Source organism: Poecile atricapillus, chromosome 5 (genome assembly GCF_030490865.1).
Source record: "Poecile atricapillus isolate bPoeAtr1 chromosome 5, bPoeAtr1.hap1, whole genome shotgun sequence".
In the NCBI taxonomy this organism is placed as follows: domain Eukaryota; kingdom Metazoa; phylum Chordata; class Aves; order Passeriformes; family Paridae; genus Poecile; species Poecile atricapillus.
The window spans coordinates 18221835-18239933 of record NC_081253.1 but is presented as its reverse complement, the minus strand read 5'-3'; the positions used below and the strand labels follow the sequence as shown (position 1 = coordinate 18239933).

Genomic DNA, 18099 nt, shown 5'->3' with positions numbered 1-18099 from the left:
AAAGGGAAAAAAACCAAATGTAATCAACCCATGCCAATACCCACAAAGTGTTTTAAGCATTTCTTAAATTTTTGTAGTTATAAAAGATAAAAAATATTGTATTTTCTTTAGGAAGAAGCATACTTTTGGGGATATTTTTTCCTATTTAATGGAAACTGAGTATGCTTATTCTCCATACATATGCCGTTAAAGTATTTTCATAAGCTCGAAGGATCTATCAACTGGATAGTGGCAAACTGTGGCAGATTTAATAGTCAGACCAACCTTACAGATTCAACATATATTCTAAAAAGATAAGAAATTACCAAGAAACTTTGCTGTGTTGATAAGACAGTATTGAAATATAATTTTAAAGTGACTTCTGAAGCCCTTTGCTCTCAGATAAACAGATCACAAACTAATTGTAGTCAGAAATATAAGTCTTATATCCCCTATTTTCTTCTAAAGAAAATAGTTCTCACAAACATCTATCTTTATTAATGCAAGTGTGAGCTGTTGGTACCTCTTAAATCTTGGTTCTCCTCTCTGTAAACAAGCTATTTCCTTAGAAAATGCTTCATTCTTCCTCCAGTTAAATAGTTTGTCCTTCCAGTCCCCTGACAAAAAAAAAAAAAATGGCAACGTAAACAAAATTTTCCTGATAGTTCACTTCCTTACCCACATCTGGTGTTTGCAATTTCAGAATTTCTATGTGCAGCAACAGAATCTGTGTCAACTCAGCAGCCAGTATGAGTGGTCACTTCTGTCCAAGGCCAGTCCTATTCTGCCTTTCAACATTCTGAGCTGCATGTTCAGAAATGTGATTATACCACCCAATCCATATATTCCTTCAGAAATACCGTCTCTGTTATGGTTTATAAAGACTATAGAAAGCTTTAGCTGCTTATGATATCTTATACTGCCTGGAGAACTTGTTTGTTTCCGTAGTTTGAAAGCTTTTAACTTCCAGTAATTCCACCCATATAGGACAATATTAGATGCAGAAATCAATCCACTACCCTCAAAATTTATATTTTTACAGTAAATATTTATTAGCAAATCTGTGAGGTAGTTATTGTATCAAAATAATCCATAAGTGTCATTATGATGGAGATCTCTCTGTGCTTTAAGGGATGCCTGAAAAATGGGAAATTTCAGACTTGGGTTGATGCCACTATGCAGAAATTTAATCAAAACTGTTGTGGACATTTCTTACATATTTTATAGTCTAAGTATTTCTCACTTGAGTAATCAACAATCTTCCTTCTACTCTGTTGTCAAACATCCCATCACATTAGATATCCATCCTTGTTATTAACTTAGAAGAAGTTACTATTCTTGTGTAACTTTGACAATATTGACAGTGAAATAGAAGAAAAAATGCTTTCCAAAGATTCTAATTGAGAGCAGTTGCTAAACAGTTGTTTGGCTAATACAGATATATGTTTTTCTGTTTCTCAGTCAATAGACACTGCAACAGTACAAGACATTTTCAAAGCAAATTATAATTTAAAAATAAAAAAATAGGCATGCAATATATTTAAAATATAATTTCAAAAAAGAAATTATAGGCATGCACTCCAAATAATTTATCTGATATTGTAGTGGTTCAGTGTAGTAGCAAATATAACCCTTTTAGTATCTCAAATCAAAATAAGTACTCATGTTACATACGACAAAAAATGTGAATCCTTTATGAAGCTTATACCAAGTAAATATAGTAGATCATTGATGAGTGAGTCCTGTTGACTTTTAATATCTGAAATTAAGATATCTGCTGTAAGCAAGTCAAGTAACCTAAACTAAATATGTAGCTTCTCCCTACTGAAGAAATTCTTAAAGATTCTCCCTGGGAAAGACAAGCACATTTTTCCCTTTAGAGAGTTGTCTCACATGATTTATTCTTTAGTGAATGGACTTCACTGTCCACTGGTGGTAGAGGATCTTAAATAAATTGCATGCCTTACTTTAAGATGGATAAACATCCACTTTAAGGTGGACCTTTTGGTGGGTGAGGGAAATGTCATGTTCTTTAGAGCAATTTATTTGATTGATATAATCTTCTTCCATATTTTAAACAAAACTGCCAGAAGATACATTTGTAATATTCATTTTTTCTATTTTTTTTTCAGAGCTTGAAGAATCCAGACAGAAATGCCCACCATGCTGGTACAGATTTGCAAATACTTTCTTGATCTGGGATTGCTGGAGTCCATGGTTAAAAGTAAAGCATGTCGTCAATTTAGTTGTGATGGATCCATTTGTTGATCTTGCTATAACGATTTGCATTGTTTTAAACACCTTGTTTATGGCCATGGAGCATTACCCAATGACAGAACAGTTTAGCAGTGTCCTTTCTGTGGGGAATTTGGTAAGTAGTTTGTCATGCACTATTTAGTGTAAAAATACCCTTTTTTAAAGGTTTCTAGGAAGAAACTTATAAATCTATTGTATTTCTTTAAATCTATTTCAGAATGTCTTTTTATAATCATTATAGAAATGGTATATATGATTTTCACAGATAAAGTGATTTTTTACTGGAGCCTTTATCTTTCACAAATGTATTTTTTAACGACTATAATGAAATAACTGAATATGTGTGGAAGTACAGTCTTCACTGGAATTCCAGATTTCTTGATGTCTACCTTGGGCTTTTTCTTTCAAATGTTAAGGTAGATTATGCTATTTTTACCATGGTACTGATATAACATCACAGAAAATATTTTTCTTCTGTCCAAAATTGATAAAATATTTAAGGTCAGGATTTCTCTTGGATTTTTTTTCAATTACCCTGCAGTGAAAATACTTTTACAAAAAAGGCATGCTCCCAAACTTTTTGTTGTGCTGCACAAACCACTAATCACTATGCAGTGCAAGAAAGTGTTGAGTTAGATTCTGGACTTAAAAACACTAAGATGCATTGATAATTTCACTTTTGGTGCTTGGAGATACTTCAAATAACATTATCATCCTGAAGTTCATTTTCCTAAAAGGAAATGGCTGTCACACTGCATGGCAACTATGTGTGAACCCTCTATACTCTTACAAGAAGCACGGTACAAGAGACTCCAGCTTCCCCTGTCTACAAGACAGACTTTAGAGAGTCTATACTTAGACACTCTTACATTAGAGACTATCATCTCCTTAGACTGTAAGCTAGGAAAATACTTGCTGTCAAGTCTTCTTACTGGAACCATCCTCATCAAGCAGGACTTAAAACACCAGGTCACATCACATCATCTGCTGGATGGATAGTCCAGCACATACCAGGGAGCTGAACTGTTGACTGGTCAATAACTTTCTATGTATTTATATATTTATCCTGATTTAGTTACTTGTTTTCAGTGTTTAGAAATACTTAGATGTCATTTGAAGATAGCAATCAGCGGTTTTTTATACTAACAGGTAAGAGAACTCATTGGATTAAGAAAAAATTACTTGGGTATATAAATATCTCATAACAATTCATTTTGTTTTAGGTATTCACTGGAATATTTACAGCAGAAATGGTACTAAAGATTATTGCCATGGATCCTTATTATTATTTTCAAGAAGGCTGGAATATTTTTGATGGTATTATTGTTAGCCTTAGTTTAATGGAGCTTGGTCTTGCAAATGTTGAAGGATTATCTGTTCTTCGGTCATTCAGATTGGTAAATACCTTGATAATTAAATATTTGCATGCAATTGTCTCACTCAAAAAAATAAATGTGCTGGTGCCCATAATAATTTCCATATTTTGTAAATATATATTACAAAGTTCAATGACTCACATTATTTTTCATATGTGCCTAATTTGCAAGCCATGTTTGGTAAGTACAAATTTAAGGTGTTTGATACCTTTTAGTATCAAATTATCCAACTGATCTTCTATCCAACTGATATCCTTTGTCGACATAACATAAACTGCTACTTTTTAAGAATTTTGTGAATCTTTACACTGATTCCATTAAGAACAATAAAAGCTGTGAATAAAAGCTGGTGTACTCTGCTATAATGTCACCAGCACAAAGAATCATAACATTTTTAGTCTTTATCTTATGAGCATTACTTTGTGTTACTTGTAAAGAACTTAAGCAGATCCTCTCTTCACATTTATTTTAATGGGCACCAATAATAAACTTTTAGTCAATCCGTTACATATAACAGTCATAACAAGCTGACTTTAAGATAGCATTAAAATCAAAATATTATTGAGCTTCTACTAGAAAGTCGAAAAAGTAGAAAATACAATTAGTATTGTACACCAACTAGTTTATAAATATGTTTACTAGGGGCACAATATTAATGATTTAAAAGTCTTTATTACCAAATTAATGTGTTACCACATTATGTGAAAACCTTATCTCCTAATACATAGAGCAGGAAGAAGTGACTTATTTAGCACTACTTGCAATGGTACCCAACTACACATAATAGCTTGGGTGATTAATATTATTTTTAAGTTAGTGTTTAAAATTTGAATGGACATTACAATGTCTGCATCAAGTTTTGCTTAAAAAATTGGCCTCTAAGCATGGAAGGCTTAATGTAGTGATGAGGGAAATGTGGCACCAAGCCAGCAAAGAAGGTATAGTGATGATGATGGAAAGAGTAGAAACTTCTAAAATGTCTTTAAGAATTTTTCAGGAATCTGCAAGTGGACATTCAAAAACAGTAAAATAAAATACCATACAAACACAAATTATGGGGTTTTTTTTACTATGTTCATCACTGAAATGAAATGATAAACAATGCATTTTTGACAAATACTCAATGTTCCCTCTTTACATTAAAATAATAATGTGGTACTACTGAAGAACAAAGTCATCTACAGAAACTGGTGTACTCTGCTAAACAACTTGGACCGAGCTTCTATTTCATAACTAACACTAATGGTTCATATGCATCTTTGTTTTGCAGCTTCGAGTCTTCAAACTGGCAAAATCTTGGCCAACCCTAAATATGCTGATTAAGATTATTGGCAACTCCGTAGGAGCTCTGGGGAATCTGACCCTGGTGCTGGCCATCATTGTGTTCATTTTCGCTGTGGTTGGGATGCAGCTGTTTGGGAAAAGCTACAAGGAATGCGTCTGCAAGATCTCCAGTGACTGCGTGCTCCCTCGCTGGCACATGCATGACTTTTTCCACTCTTTCCTGATTGTATTCCGAGTGCTGTGTGGAGAATGGATAGAAACAATGTGGGACTGCATGGAGGTTGCAGGCCAAACCATGTGCCTTATTGTTTTCATGCTGGTCATGGTGATTGGAAACCTAGTGGTACGTGATGAACAATTTTTTAACATCAACTGTGATGCAGATGTGCAGGACTTACAGCTAGGCAATGAAAATGTTTGTCATCCTTCTGTTCAGAGTTAAAAAATTAATCTGAATGTGCTAAATTTTGGGTAAAAGCACATGAAGATTTCCTTTTCCTCTTTTTCACACATTTCTATACACTGAAGTACTCTTACTATGGCTAATTTAGAAGGAAACTAAAACGTCAAATCCAACATCCTATCGTGGAAAATGCTGCAGCTAATTTAGAGGTGCTGTTTAATCTCTAGTACTGAACTTTTTGGATTGTTTATATGTTAAAAACAAAAATGTAACCCAGAGTGATTCACCATCTGGCTTTAAAAGGTGTTAAAAAGCTTCTAACTCAAGATTGGACAAGAAACCTTTATAGAAAACTTTAAATTCAAGCTGACAAGTTAAAATGCAAAATTTCAATTGGAAAATATTGAATTGATGAGAACTTCCTAGAAATAAATGTTATAAAAGGGATGCACCATTTACACTTTGACTTTATTTTTAAGTTTATTTTTCTGTTAAAATTTGCAGTCAAAATTTTCTGTCAAAATTCTCTTCCTTTAGCAATATTTTTAACATTATTTAAATTTTTATAAAATAGAATTCAAAATGTTTGTCTCTTAGTCATTTACCTGACCTTGCAATCTTGACATTTTACCAGCAAAAATATGCAGAACCCCAAAAAGTTATTTATGATCTGCAACCTGCTCTTTTGATTTTTTTAGAATCATGAAATCATTTACATTGGAAAAGGCCTTTGAGATCATCATGTAGAACTGTTAACCTAGCACTGCCAAATTTATCACTTCTGATACGATTGTATTTACTATATAGCTTTATTCTCTCGTTTTTTAGGTATTGAACCTATTTCTGGCCTTGCTGCTGAGCTCGTTTAGCTCAGACAACCTTGCTGCTACAGATGATGATAATGAAATGAACAATCTCCAGATTGCTGTGGCAAGGATTCAGAAAGGCATAGATTATGTTAAAAAAAAGATACAGGAGTTCATCCGAAAAGCCTTCGTTAGAAAGCAGAAGTCTTTAGAGGAAATCAAAGCACTTGAAGAGCTAAACAACAAGAAAGACAGCTGCATTTCCAATCACACTGCCGTTGAAATAAGCAAAGATCTGAATTACCTTAAAGATGGGAATGGAACCACCAGTGGTGTAGGCACAGGCAGCAGTGTGGAAAAATATGTAATTGATGAAAACGATTATATGTCATTCATAAACAACCCAGGCCTCACTGTGACAGTGCCCATTGCACTTGGAGAATCAGATTTTGAAAATTTAAATACAGAAGAATTTAGCAGCGAATCTGATATGGAAGAAAGCAAACAGGTAGGATTTTTCATAACTTAACTATTAAATTGTAGACAAATATTTACATGTTTTAATTACATACTTAGAATTTTTTAAAAACTGTAATATCCTATGTAAATATATTTTCTGTTTTAGAATTTTATGTATTGCCATTAAAAAAAATGATATAGTAGAGGATTGTTAGTATTTAATTTATTAAAATTTAGAAGTTATTTGATTTTAAATGTGATTATTTCTTTCATGGTTTTATGAGGTTTTAGGACTAGTAAACACTTGATAAAGAATTCTTGCTGGGGTACTTACATGTGATAAGAATTTATGGAATAAGGGTAGGAGGATAAGGGACAATTAAGGAGCTTTGCATACCAAAGCAAACATAAGTGGAGAAAAAATATTTCTTTCAATATTTAGAGTAGTTTTAAAAATTAACCCTGAGACATCACAAATCAGTAATGTATCCTAGATGATCTAAAAAGTTTTGTGAGTAATATTTGTACAGACTTTGGGTTCAGAGACTGTGGCTGACTGAAATAAAGTAATCTAGTCACCAATGAATGTCACAGTAAGCAGCAGCTCAAGTTATCCTGGAGAGCAGAATGACCTTGTAGTATAGATGCATGCAGAAACAGCTTATTTAAGGGCTTTATGCTGTTATTGTGCAAAGTAACAGAAATTGGTCTAAAAAACCAGTGCCATGTGTTTCAAACTCTAAGTGGCTCAAATACCAGGAGTGATCCTGAACAGGTGCTAATGGTACTCAAGGAAAACTCTGTATATCGGGGTAGTGATCAAAGACAAGCAAATAAATGCATTAGCAGAATATAATTATATTCAGAGCCATTAGAAATTTTGGAACTTTGAGGTTTAAGGGATCAAGAACCATGGATAAATTTGTTTTCAATTAAATTAGAGACTCTGATGTTATGTAGTAACTCATTAATCCAAAAGGGTTTGTTTACCATGAAGAAAGCTCTCCTATAAAGAAGCCCTGCATTCATGACTTTATTATAACTGTGTATCTGGCATATTTGCAATAATGATGTATTCCTCAGCAATATCAAACTACACCATATTACATTAATGCATGGCCATGATCATGCTATGGGTTTTTTGCTAAAGAACATCAAGAGTGTGTGTTTATTTGCAGCTGCAAAAAGTGCTGCTCTGTGTAATAATTGTTAAGATGAAGAGTAAGATATTCTATCATCTGAGTTGCTCAGTTATGAGACAAAGTTTCAATACAGATGTAGAAGACAGTGTAGCAGTAGTGCTTATCCATGGTAAATTTAGAATATAAAAAATACAGGAAATGTGAAGCAATTGTAAATTAAAAGTATTAAAAAAGCCCCAAAACTTTCAGAGTGATTCTGGGTCTGAGAGTTAAGCATTTTTCATATAAGCTGACCTAATAAAAGTTGGTTTTAATTTCCAATGAACCTGTATCAAATTCTTATATGTCCTTTCATATATTCTGGGGGTTTTTTAAATGACATTACACTATATATCTTCTGCTGTCCTTGTGGCTAACTTTGATAAATACTATTATTAGTGCCTTCCTATTAAATCTGTTAACTTACAAGCCTAAAAGTTTGCTGAATATGTTACTTTTTAAAAGGTTTTTAATATGCATTAGGAAGTTGGGGGGACTGTGCAGATACTGAATTTGTGGTTACATGACATGTTAGCCTCTATACTAATGGAACTTGGGAAGTTCCCGTCCACTCCTGGCTTGTGATCCCCTGGCAGCCTTTGCCACTCTCTCTGCCGCAGAGAAGGCAGGTGACTGGTTGTGCCATAGGTATTATTGATTTATTTCTCCTGCAAGGTAGATTGAAAGGCTCGGTTTACAGCGTACTGCTGTATATTCTATCAGAACATCTGAGGAATATGATGTATGTACACCCCAAGAAAATGGAGTAAAAGCCCTTCTTGATGTGCTGACAAGTTCTGAATACAATTTCCAAGTGATTTTCACAAGTCAATTGCTCTGTTCAGCCCCAGCTTTGCCTGGTTGAGGCATCATGCCTTTATTTTCTAAGGCCATCCTGAAGTTTCTGGGCAGTAATAAATCAAAAGGGATTTTGCCTTTTTTAAAATGGACTGGTATCTATATGTCTCCAGGACATATAATAAACTAATAAACAAAGCAATTTGATTAATAAGCTAATAATACTAATACACTAATAAACAAGCAATTTGACAGTGAAAATTTCAGGTGGTTGTGGGAAATCCAGCAGTAAATGATGGATGGTATTTATATGAAGAAATTGTGGTGAAATTTTCAAAGAGCTTAAGATAGGTTTAGGATTTCCATGCTGCTTCAGTATTTTTGTAGACTGTAGTAGTCAATACCATTGGTAAACTGGAGCAATAGGACTTCTATCCAGCTCTGCTCACGCACGAGTTTATTGTTTAACTGTCTGACATGTATTCATACAGTGCAAATGTGCATATTGTGAACAGTATCTAATCAGACAGTATTCTGAAAATTGTGAATTCTATATTAATTTCACTTTCTGCTCTGGATTCCTTATTCCATTCCTTCTGGATGATTTCTGTGGAAAGATTCAAGTGGGGTTATTTTACTGTGTGTGTAAAAATCCACTGGCTTTTGGAATATAGGAACAGAATTTCTGGCGTATGACAGGAATTTGTGAAGCTTCCCAGTCTTCTCCTACCAAATCAACAGTACTGTTGAATCATTTGCTGCCTTCTGATTGTCTTTTAAGGAAGGTAAAGAGTACATTGGTGCAGTGTTTAAAAGTTACCTCTATAGAACAGTACACCATCACTTGCTTTGTTTTGCCTCTCAAGGGGTCCCACTGAGAAAGCATTCGTGCCAGAAGGCCTGGTCTGCAAAAGGAGGGGTAAGAGATGGGGCAGCACTTTCCCTGCCTTATCTGTGGCAGTACCTTGCACTTAAAATACCGTGAGGAGGTATCCCCTAAGATTTTATTTAACCACAGAGCTGTGGGAAGCTAGATCTGCACAAGGAACTGTAAAACAAATCTTTTTTTTTTCTGGCTTCTTTCACTGATGTTAAGAGCAGAATGATTATTTGAAGTCTGTCATGCTAGAAGTGGGGCATGGCCTGTGTTTCCCTGAGGAATATACCCGTAGCAGGTAATTACTATAGACACTGCAATTGGGGGTGAGTAAGGAACAAAATTTAATATTTCCTATTTTTTTATCAGATATGCTATAGTAGAAAAGAACTCTACCCATCAAGCTTCTTTTGGAAGGCTAGGTCTTTTTTTGACTTTTTTTTTCCCCTTTCATGCTTCCATGAAAATACTTTCTAATTAATTTGCTAGTTAATAACTTCCAAAATCTGCCAGAACCTATTCTGCAATCTGATTGCAAATTCCAGACCGAAACAAGATCTTTCTACTACATATCACTAGAAATTTGAGGAAATCTCTTTTTGGGTGAAATGGAATGATAACACTTATTAGATTATAATGTTACTCACTGCTTTAGAGTAATAATTGGCTGAAAGTACCTTCAAGAAGTGAATATTTCATTGATACTTTGAAGGAGGATTTTTTTTTTAATAATCAGAAAAGAGAGGTGCAATACACAATGAGATAATTATTAGAAAAGAAACAGATTTCTGCTTTGAAAAAAACATACTCAAGATCATTAGCTTTGAAGATAAAAAAATTAGAAATAGCTGAAGGGGATCAATAGGTGGGTTTTAACATTAGCATGTGGATGCTGTTTCTGTTGTGAAATGAGTAACTATGTTGATCTTACCAAACATAGGACTCCTAACTATTGTATATAGTATACCACTTAACAACTGTTCATTACGGCTGATTGCCTTTATAAATATAGTTTTGCATTTCAACACGGGAAAATAATTTTAAATATATTTGTCGGTTATGGAAAACTTATTATACAACTAAAGAAATAGATATACCTACAGGTCTCAATCATTCACAGTTCCAAAAACTTTTCTATCTACAGTGTATGTACAGTAAATACAAATTCAGATTGGAGAAATAAGGCTACTCAATTGACTTTTGATGATCACAACAGATGATTTTGATAAAATTTTAAAAATCCTTCATCAGCGAATCTACTGAATTTTAAAAATAGTGGATAAATTCAGTTCTTCTGATTGGTTTCATCAGGGCCTTTGTGTCTAGATGAAGTGAAAAATACAAGAACAGAGTTATTGCATTCCCAAAATAAGCATTTTCATTGGGCTCCAATAAATTTCTTAGCCAAAGTAGACTCAGCAGGATTTCATCAATTTGCTGGATGATTTTTTTATCATGTTTAAAATATCCAACAATCTAAATTTTTTTTCTAAACCTGACCAGCTCTGGGACAGTATCTTCAGAAGTGACAAATTATTTAATTTATGGAATAGCTGTGGTTAATGATTTCAACCATATCTCTGTATACACTGATGCTCCACTGTCCAGACACTGATACAATCCTCTTCTGAAACAACAAGATAAAGGTTATAGATTCAGAAGTGTATAGCATACTAAATCTAAACTAGAAACTTAAACAATGTGATAATTCATCACATTTAAGTTAAGAGAAATTAAAGATGTTTATTTTTATCAAGATCTAGGAGTTCTACCATTATTAGAGGATGAAGAAGGAATGGGAAGGCACACATCTTCAAAGTATTTTGCTTCCTGTATGTACATATTTTTTTCAAATAAAAAAGATAATCACATAGTCAGTTAAACAAATACTAGAACATGAAACAAACAAACAAGACTCTTAAAATTTTAATTAATAAGCATTAAGGACTATATAAATACAGGAGTAGTTTCCAGATTTGCTAACCATGACTTTATTAATTTTATTAATTCAACTTTTATTTATGAATCACAATTTTTGTGTGCAGATTACTAGTTCTAGCTTCTATATTTCTAATTTATCTAAAATAAACTAAAAAGCTCTGTAGAAAAGTTTGTTGAACATTTCAGTTGGTTTGTATTTCCCTTTTTCCAGCTAATAATAAAATATTTAATAATTATGTTTTAATTGTGTTAAAGCCATGTTTGAATTAGAGATTCCAAAAAGAGAAAAACTAGTGATCCTGTGTCTTGAACTTCACTACCTACCATTCTTACTTCTCACAGGGGTAAAACCAAGCTGGAGCAATCAAGAATGCAGCTCTGGTGCTTTTTAACCAGGTAGAGCAACGTGTCACCACTTTCACACAGGTTACCTAAGCAAGTTATACATATATATGTATATATATATATAATCACTTTTTAATGGATTTTGACTGGCCTGCATGCTATTCAGCTATGTACCTTCCCTATCCATTGCAAGAGTAGAAACATGCACAGCTTCTCTCTGCTGAGTCATGGGACTCACATCACAGCATGGTCAGGTGGGATTGGCAAACCCAACATTTTTTAACTCCGCTAATGGTATTTCTGAATATTTAAATACAGTATTTAGCAATAACTGCATGCTCTTCAGGTTTTGAAGTATGGATCATAAAAGTACTGGAATGTTTTATGCTAAAGAAGCCAAAGAAAAAGGGAGCATGCATAGTTTTTAAAAAATAAAAACAACCCTTTTTGATTCAGCCCTTATAAATGTAAATATTTAATGATGTGTTAAGTGATTTTGAAATAATTACTGCCATGAGTTCAACTCCTTAATGAACAACATTTGAATTATTGCAGCAGCTACTGGTGTAAAAATTACAGTTATACTTTTAAATCTACAATGCACTGTAATGCAGATCTTCAAGATGCTACAAATCACACTCTACATTCATTTGGACAGTGCATATCTTGAGTTTTATAAACTGGAAGCAAAGTAAACAGTTTCATAATTGCTAAAATTATGCTTAACAAATAACTCTCCTTAAAGAGCTCTCAAAAGCTAAACATTTTACAGCTCTTCTTTTCTTAAACCCCTTTATAAATAGTGGTGTTTTGAATGTGTTCACAATAGCATTCTGTAAATGAGTTGGGGGACTTATTTGTGTAAATTAGAAACACTACAGGGTAGTCAGCATCATTTTTATAAACTGCATGTGTATTTATTTATGTTAGGGATTTTCTTCATTACAGGCAAACTTGCTCTCCATTGATGAGCAATTGGCAGAGCCTTCAGGAATAGTGACAGCTATTATTGCACAAGAGCCAAAGTTACATGAAACTAAAGAGGTTAAATTATTAGTAAAACTAGGCATCAAAATTTGGAGGGGATTGAGGTTTCAGTCCTCAGACTGAACAGAAAAGGAACAGAAAAGCTGTTTCCTTCAGGCAGAGTTTCACTGGCTTCAAAAGGATCACCAAATAGTTCATTTTATACCCTTGAGTATATTGTGGCATGATTTACGTATATTGTATTGTGGTTTAAATTGCCCAGAGATGCAAAAAAAAAAAAAAAAAAATATTGGTGGGTATTCTGAGAATTCTCAGATTTTAATGAATGTTTTTTTAACCAAGATATGCTTCAAACACCAAATAAAACTCTTAAGGAAAGAGACTTTAAAATTATTAACATTATATGAAAGTCAAATATCATAAGATCTGAGATTTAAAGTCAGTTTAGAATCCCTTTGGAATCATCAATCTCCATTATTTTATATTTTTTTTCATTCAATTACAGTGCAGCTTTCAAGATTGAAAGGATAAAACCACATGGCTGAATTACTAAAGGCAATTTGTAATGGCTGAATCCTTTTATTTTGTCACTTGAATCATGAAGCCGTTTGTAAAGCTTAAAACTTCAGTAGCCTGCTCTTGCTCTTATTGAAATCTAGAACAGAATCAAATGAGAGCAAGACTGGGTCTTAAGTGAATGCATTTTCTTGTAAATGGGCACATTAACACGCTGTTGGTCAAAGCTTGTTTTAATGATCGAAGCTGTTGATAAGAGATGCACTGCTCTGAAACAATATTATGGAGGCTGATTAAACATACATTAACCAAGTATTTGGGTGGGGGATGAAGCTTTTTTTCATTTATATTCTACACAATAATATTTATAATACTGTTTTCAGTAAAATATAATTCCATTGAGATAGTCTGATTGTTTCTTTTATTTTTGTGTGTGATTTGGACAGTATTGCTCAGGCTTCTGCTCTAGTCAAGCATGTTGTTTTGCTGATTCAGGCCTTGAGAATGCTGCATCATAAGCAATTGCTTTCAAATGTTTCCTTATAAAGGAAAATGTGATATCATTGAAGATGCAAATAAATATTTACAGGGCATGGTGTGTTCTAGAGGTTGATAATCACATTTATGAGCTGATAAGAAGATTGATTGTGCTAATCCATTGTATATCTCAAGCTTCCTATTAGTTTTATTAGCTTTATTGCTAGAAAGAATATCATTAATGTCACCTTATTTAAAATGTATTGGTTCTTTCCTAATTTAGGGTCTTGAAGCAAAGAAGAGGAGTTTTATTAAGTAATGACGTTTTTCTCTTAATAATGCAGTTGTTTGAGAGTATATGAAAAATAATGAAGACAATGCTTTATGTGAACATTACTGGAAAGAATTATAGTATTTTTTGTTTGTACTGGTTATAAATTGCACTTCTGTCACTTGGCTTTTAGCAGCCATGATGACAGAACTATCTGCAGCAGAGTTTACATGGGAAGATGCAGTTAAAAATTTGACTGCCTTTTAATTTACACTCATAGATTTATAATGGATGCTTACTATGAACCTTTATCTCGCTTCTATTAAGTCAATAATTTATTTAATGATGATGGATCAGACCATGAATTAGTTTTACTTTTTCTAAGCTGAATGTGACAGAAAATTATTTTTACAATATTTAGGTTTTATTTAATGAAGAAACTGCCTGTCATTTCAATGCAAGGTTTCTTATTTCTTGGAATTTCAATGATATATAATAAGAGAGTTAATTCACAAGTTTTATTTTAAAAGAGAGACAGCCTTATGTGTGGACAATAAGGTGCTGTGCTAATAATGCGTAATACAGTGTACATCACTGGGTATTTTGGTTGTAGTTGTAATAGAGAAAGTGAAATTTAAAACATTCTCACAATGAGATACACAGTATTTTATCTCAGACTCACAGATTTACATGACCAGTAATAAAATTATTCAATTTAGAGGCAACATGGCTGTAGGTATTTTACATATATAAATTTTGGAAATCTTACAGGAAGTGCAGTATGACAAGTGAACCACAATATTTTTGGTTACAATTAGTAACAACCATGGGACCTGAGGTCTGAGAGACTCTACGTTGACTACATATTGTGTGTACGAAAGGCAGCTTCTTGAAAATTACACCTGAAATTATCCATCATTCACCATGATTTTTGTTTAAAACTTCATTCATATCATGTAAATGTTAAATATGAGGAAATAATTCCTTACAAAGCTGTATTAAGAGATATGTGCCACTTCATTTCTGGCAGAAAAAGCCTTTAGCTGCCAATGCATTTTCCTGAAGAGACTGAGTTTCAACAGAAGAGTTAAGTAATTAATTTTAATTTTCAGCAGTCTCTCTGAAGAAGAGGAGAATACATGGAAGTGCCTCTTTCAAGAAACAATTTACTGTTTATTCTTTGTTGCAAAATCTGAACAGTAGGGGATTTTTATATTCTAAAAATGTCACTCTCTTGAAAACGAAATGTGAATAGTTGATATTAAGCACCGTCTCAGCAAAATTGTATAGAAAAGTCTTCATACTTTCTAAACATGACCTTCCTCCAAAGGTCAAAAGACAGTTCTGCTTAGCTAAAAGCACAAATATACTCAGTGCTGGAATTCCCTTTTGTTACATCAGTATATGTACAATTTGAAGTATTTAAGTGAGAGATGCATTCTTCATTCCTTGTGAAATTCCTATGTACAACTGCTACGTGTAATAAATCAGAAGAATTTCAGCGCCACCACTTCTTTAATGTTGCTTTCTGATTACAAGCCTTATTTCACAGTAAAAGAGGAAGGATTTTGGATGAAAAAATTACAAGAGTACAACAGTACTGTAAACTGAAAACAAGTTGCAAACACTATGTCTGATTATTGCATTTGTTGTTTGCATCTTTAGCAAGATATTTCTTTCAAAGTATGCTTTCTTAAAAGGGCAAAATCATGGGCAGTCTTGCGTGACTAATAAATTGTATGACCTGATCAGATTTTTAATGTAATTGGTAAAAATTTTCGTAATTTATTTTCTATCACTCTCCAGTTCTTGCAGTTTTCAGACCTAGAAGTGCTTTTATTGTAGTAAGGACTATAATATTCCACTGCTCAAAAAAGTAGTAGAATAACAGAAAAATTTGGGATGGAAAGTACATCAGGAGGTCTCTCAATAAGCACAGGAGATCAGAATGCAAAGAAGATGTTTCAGTTCTGGTAATTTGTGCTTTCTGCAAAAGTTTAATTGTGCAGAAATTTGCTATTAAATGCTGTTAAACTTACAACATTTTAATCCAGATAACATGTGCTTTACCATACCATACGTAGTGGACAAGAAGATATATGTGCAGATTTGTGTTAGTTCATTTTGCTAGGAAAACTAAGACACATTTTCAATGTAATCCAGCATAATAGTAAAGAAAATTAAATAACTTGAGAGTGTGGTGCATGCAAGCTCTCCAGTGTTAATACTACTCAGAATACTTCACCAGTCATATACATGGATCAGGTTAGTAGCCAAATTGTATTTAATTATTCCCTATAAGAAGGTATACTGGGAAACAGAACTATAAAATTTACATGTTGTTACTGTGGTTTTACTTTTACTGATGCATATTTATAAATTTGCCATTCTTTAAAAGTTAGACTGGCATGATTTGATTCAGACCATATTTTACAGAATATGTATCTAATGAGAAAAATTTTTCTGTGGAACTTTGCTTGCAGAAACTAAATGCATCAAGCTCATCAGAAGGCAGCACTGTTGATATTGCTCCTCCTGGAGAGGGCGAGCAAGCAGAAATTGAAAGTGAAGAAGCTCTTGAACCAGAAGCTTGTTTTACTGAAGGTTGTAGAATAACTGTTGACTTAAGAGATGTATTACTAAAATGACATTGTTACTAGGCATATTTAGGTTCTTGAGGGTTTGAAATATGGTGTATCTTCATGTCCTCATAAATCAAAAGAAAATATTTTTAGCCCAGAATGCTGGAAATCAGCTGGAAATGAAAAAACAAGGTTTCCCTAGGCTTTGAGTAACTTCATATACCTGGCCGCTTCATACAACTTGTAACAAAGAAACTTCCTTAACTTTTCTATTGGTAAAATGCTTTTCAGCTATCTGAAAGGGCCCTTGAAATTTGGAAAAAAATAAATTTTTGTGTGACTCCATCCACAAATAGAACAGATACATGCCAACAGCCAAAAATATAGATGTTTTTTGGATTGACTTATTTAATAATTAAGTATACTATGTATCTAGTTTCTCTCCAGATTAGTTTTCTTAATTCAGATAGTCGTCATCCTGTGTGATGTGATAGCCTATTCAGCATTTCAGTGATTACTTTTTAAAAAATCTTATAAAATTAGTAAAAGCTGCCAATAATACATACCACAGTAAATATTGACTTTGAAGTAATTGACTTTTGGATAGTAACTTCTCTTAATCTAATGCAGGTTGTGTGCAGAAATTTCCATGTTGTCAAGTAAGTATAGAAGATGGCAAAGGAAAAACTTGGTGGAATCTTAGAAAAACCTGCTACAGCATAGTTGAACACAACTGGTTTGAGACTTTCATTGTATTCATGATTCTCCTCAGCAGTGGAGCACTAGTAAGTAGAACAAAATTTCAGATGCTGAAATATTTCAATATCTCTTAGGAGCAACAGCAAAAATCAAATTTGCTTCAGAAAGGCTTGCTTTTCTTGGAGCTGTATAAATCTCACTGCATTTCATCATTCCAGGATGGAATGATACTTGACCCAAACTTGAAAAATACATTTGATACATTTCATATGCATCCTTTTGCCTTGCTGCTATAAAATGGTGCCATTTTCTTTAAAACAGCATAGCTACTCAGTTTAAATTGCCTGCCAATTTTCAGCATGCTTGTCAAGAGATTTGAGTATAAAGGACTATTGTTAACTATGAATATATATATAGCTAAGTATATGAGTTTAAGTCTTTAATTCCTCCTAGACTGATCCATTTTTTAATTTTGCTTGTGAAAGACCATGCTAAAAAAATGGAATAATTACTTCATTCTATTCCTATTTTGAAGGCAGAAAATATGGAAGAGTGCAGCAGCAAATTAAACATAACAACTAGTACTCAAAAAGATTTGCATTACCCACCTTTCCAGCTTTCCTCAAGCTGCACATTTGCCACAATTTCAATGTGCATAGTTGTACATTCTAACAAATGCATTGCTTTTTACTTTGATTTTTTAGACATAAGTTTGATCCAACTGCTTTATAGAAAGCAATATAAATATCTGGAACAGATGTATAAGAAAAAGGGGGTTTTGTGTCTATGTGAAAATTTCTTAATACCACAGAGGATAAAAAAATCATGCTGTGACTTCCTTTCTTCATTCATTAGTAAAATA

General features: G+C 33.2%; 1 protein-coding gene across 11 annotated transcripts in view; it reads left to right on the top strand.

The window, feature by feature from the left end:
* LOC131579530 (sodium channel protein type 2 subunit alpha-like) overlaps positions 1 to 18099 on the top strand; it is a 51942-nt gene that overhangs the window by 18593 nt on the left and 15250 nt on the right. For all 11 annotated transcript variants that reach the window (XM_058839627.1, XM_058839622.1, XM_058839624.1 and 8 more), the window contains 6 exons: positions 2112 to 2350; positions 3459 to 3632; positions 4882 to 5238; positions 6127 to 6612; positions 16440 to 16560; positions 17169 to 17323. In XM_058839627.1, the coding sequence (XP_058695610.1) occupies positions 2112 to 2350; positions 3459 to 3632; positions 4882 to 5238; positions 6127 to 6612; positions 16440 to 16560; positions 17169 to 17323 (1532 nt within the window). The remainder of the gene's footprint in view (positions 1 to 2111; positions 2351 to 3458; positions 3633 to 4881; positions 5239 to 6126; positions 6613 to 16439; positions 16561 to 17168; positions 17324 to 18099) is intronic.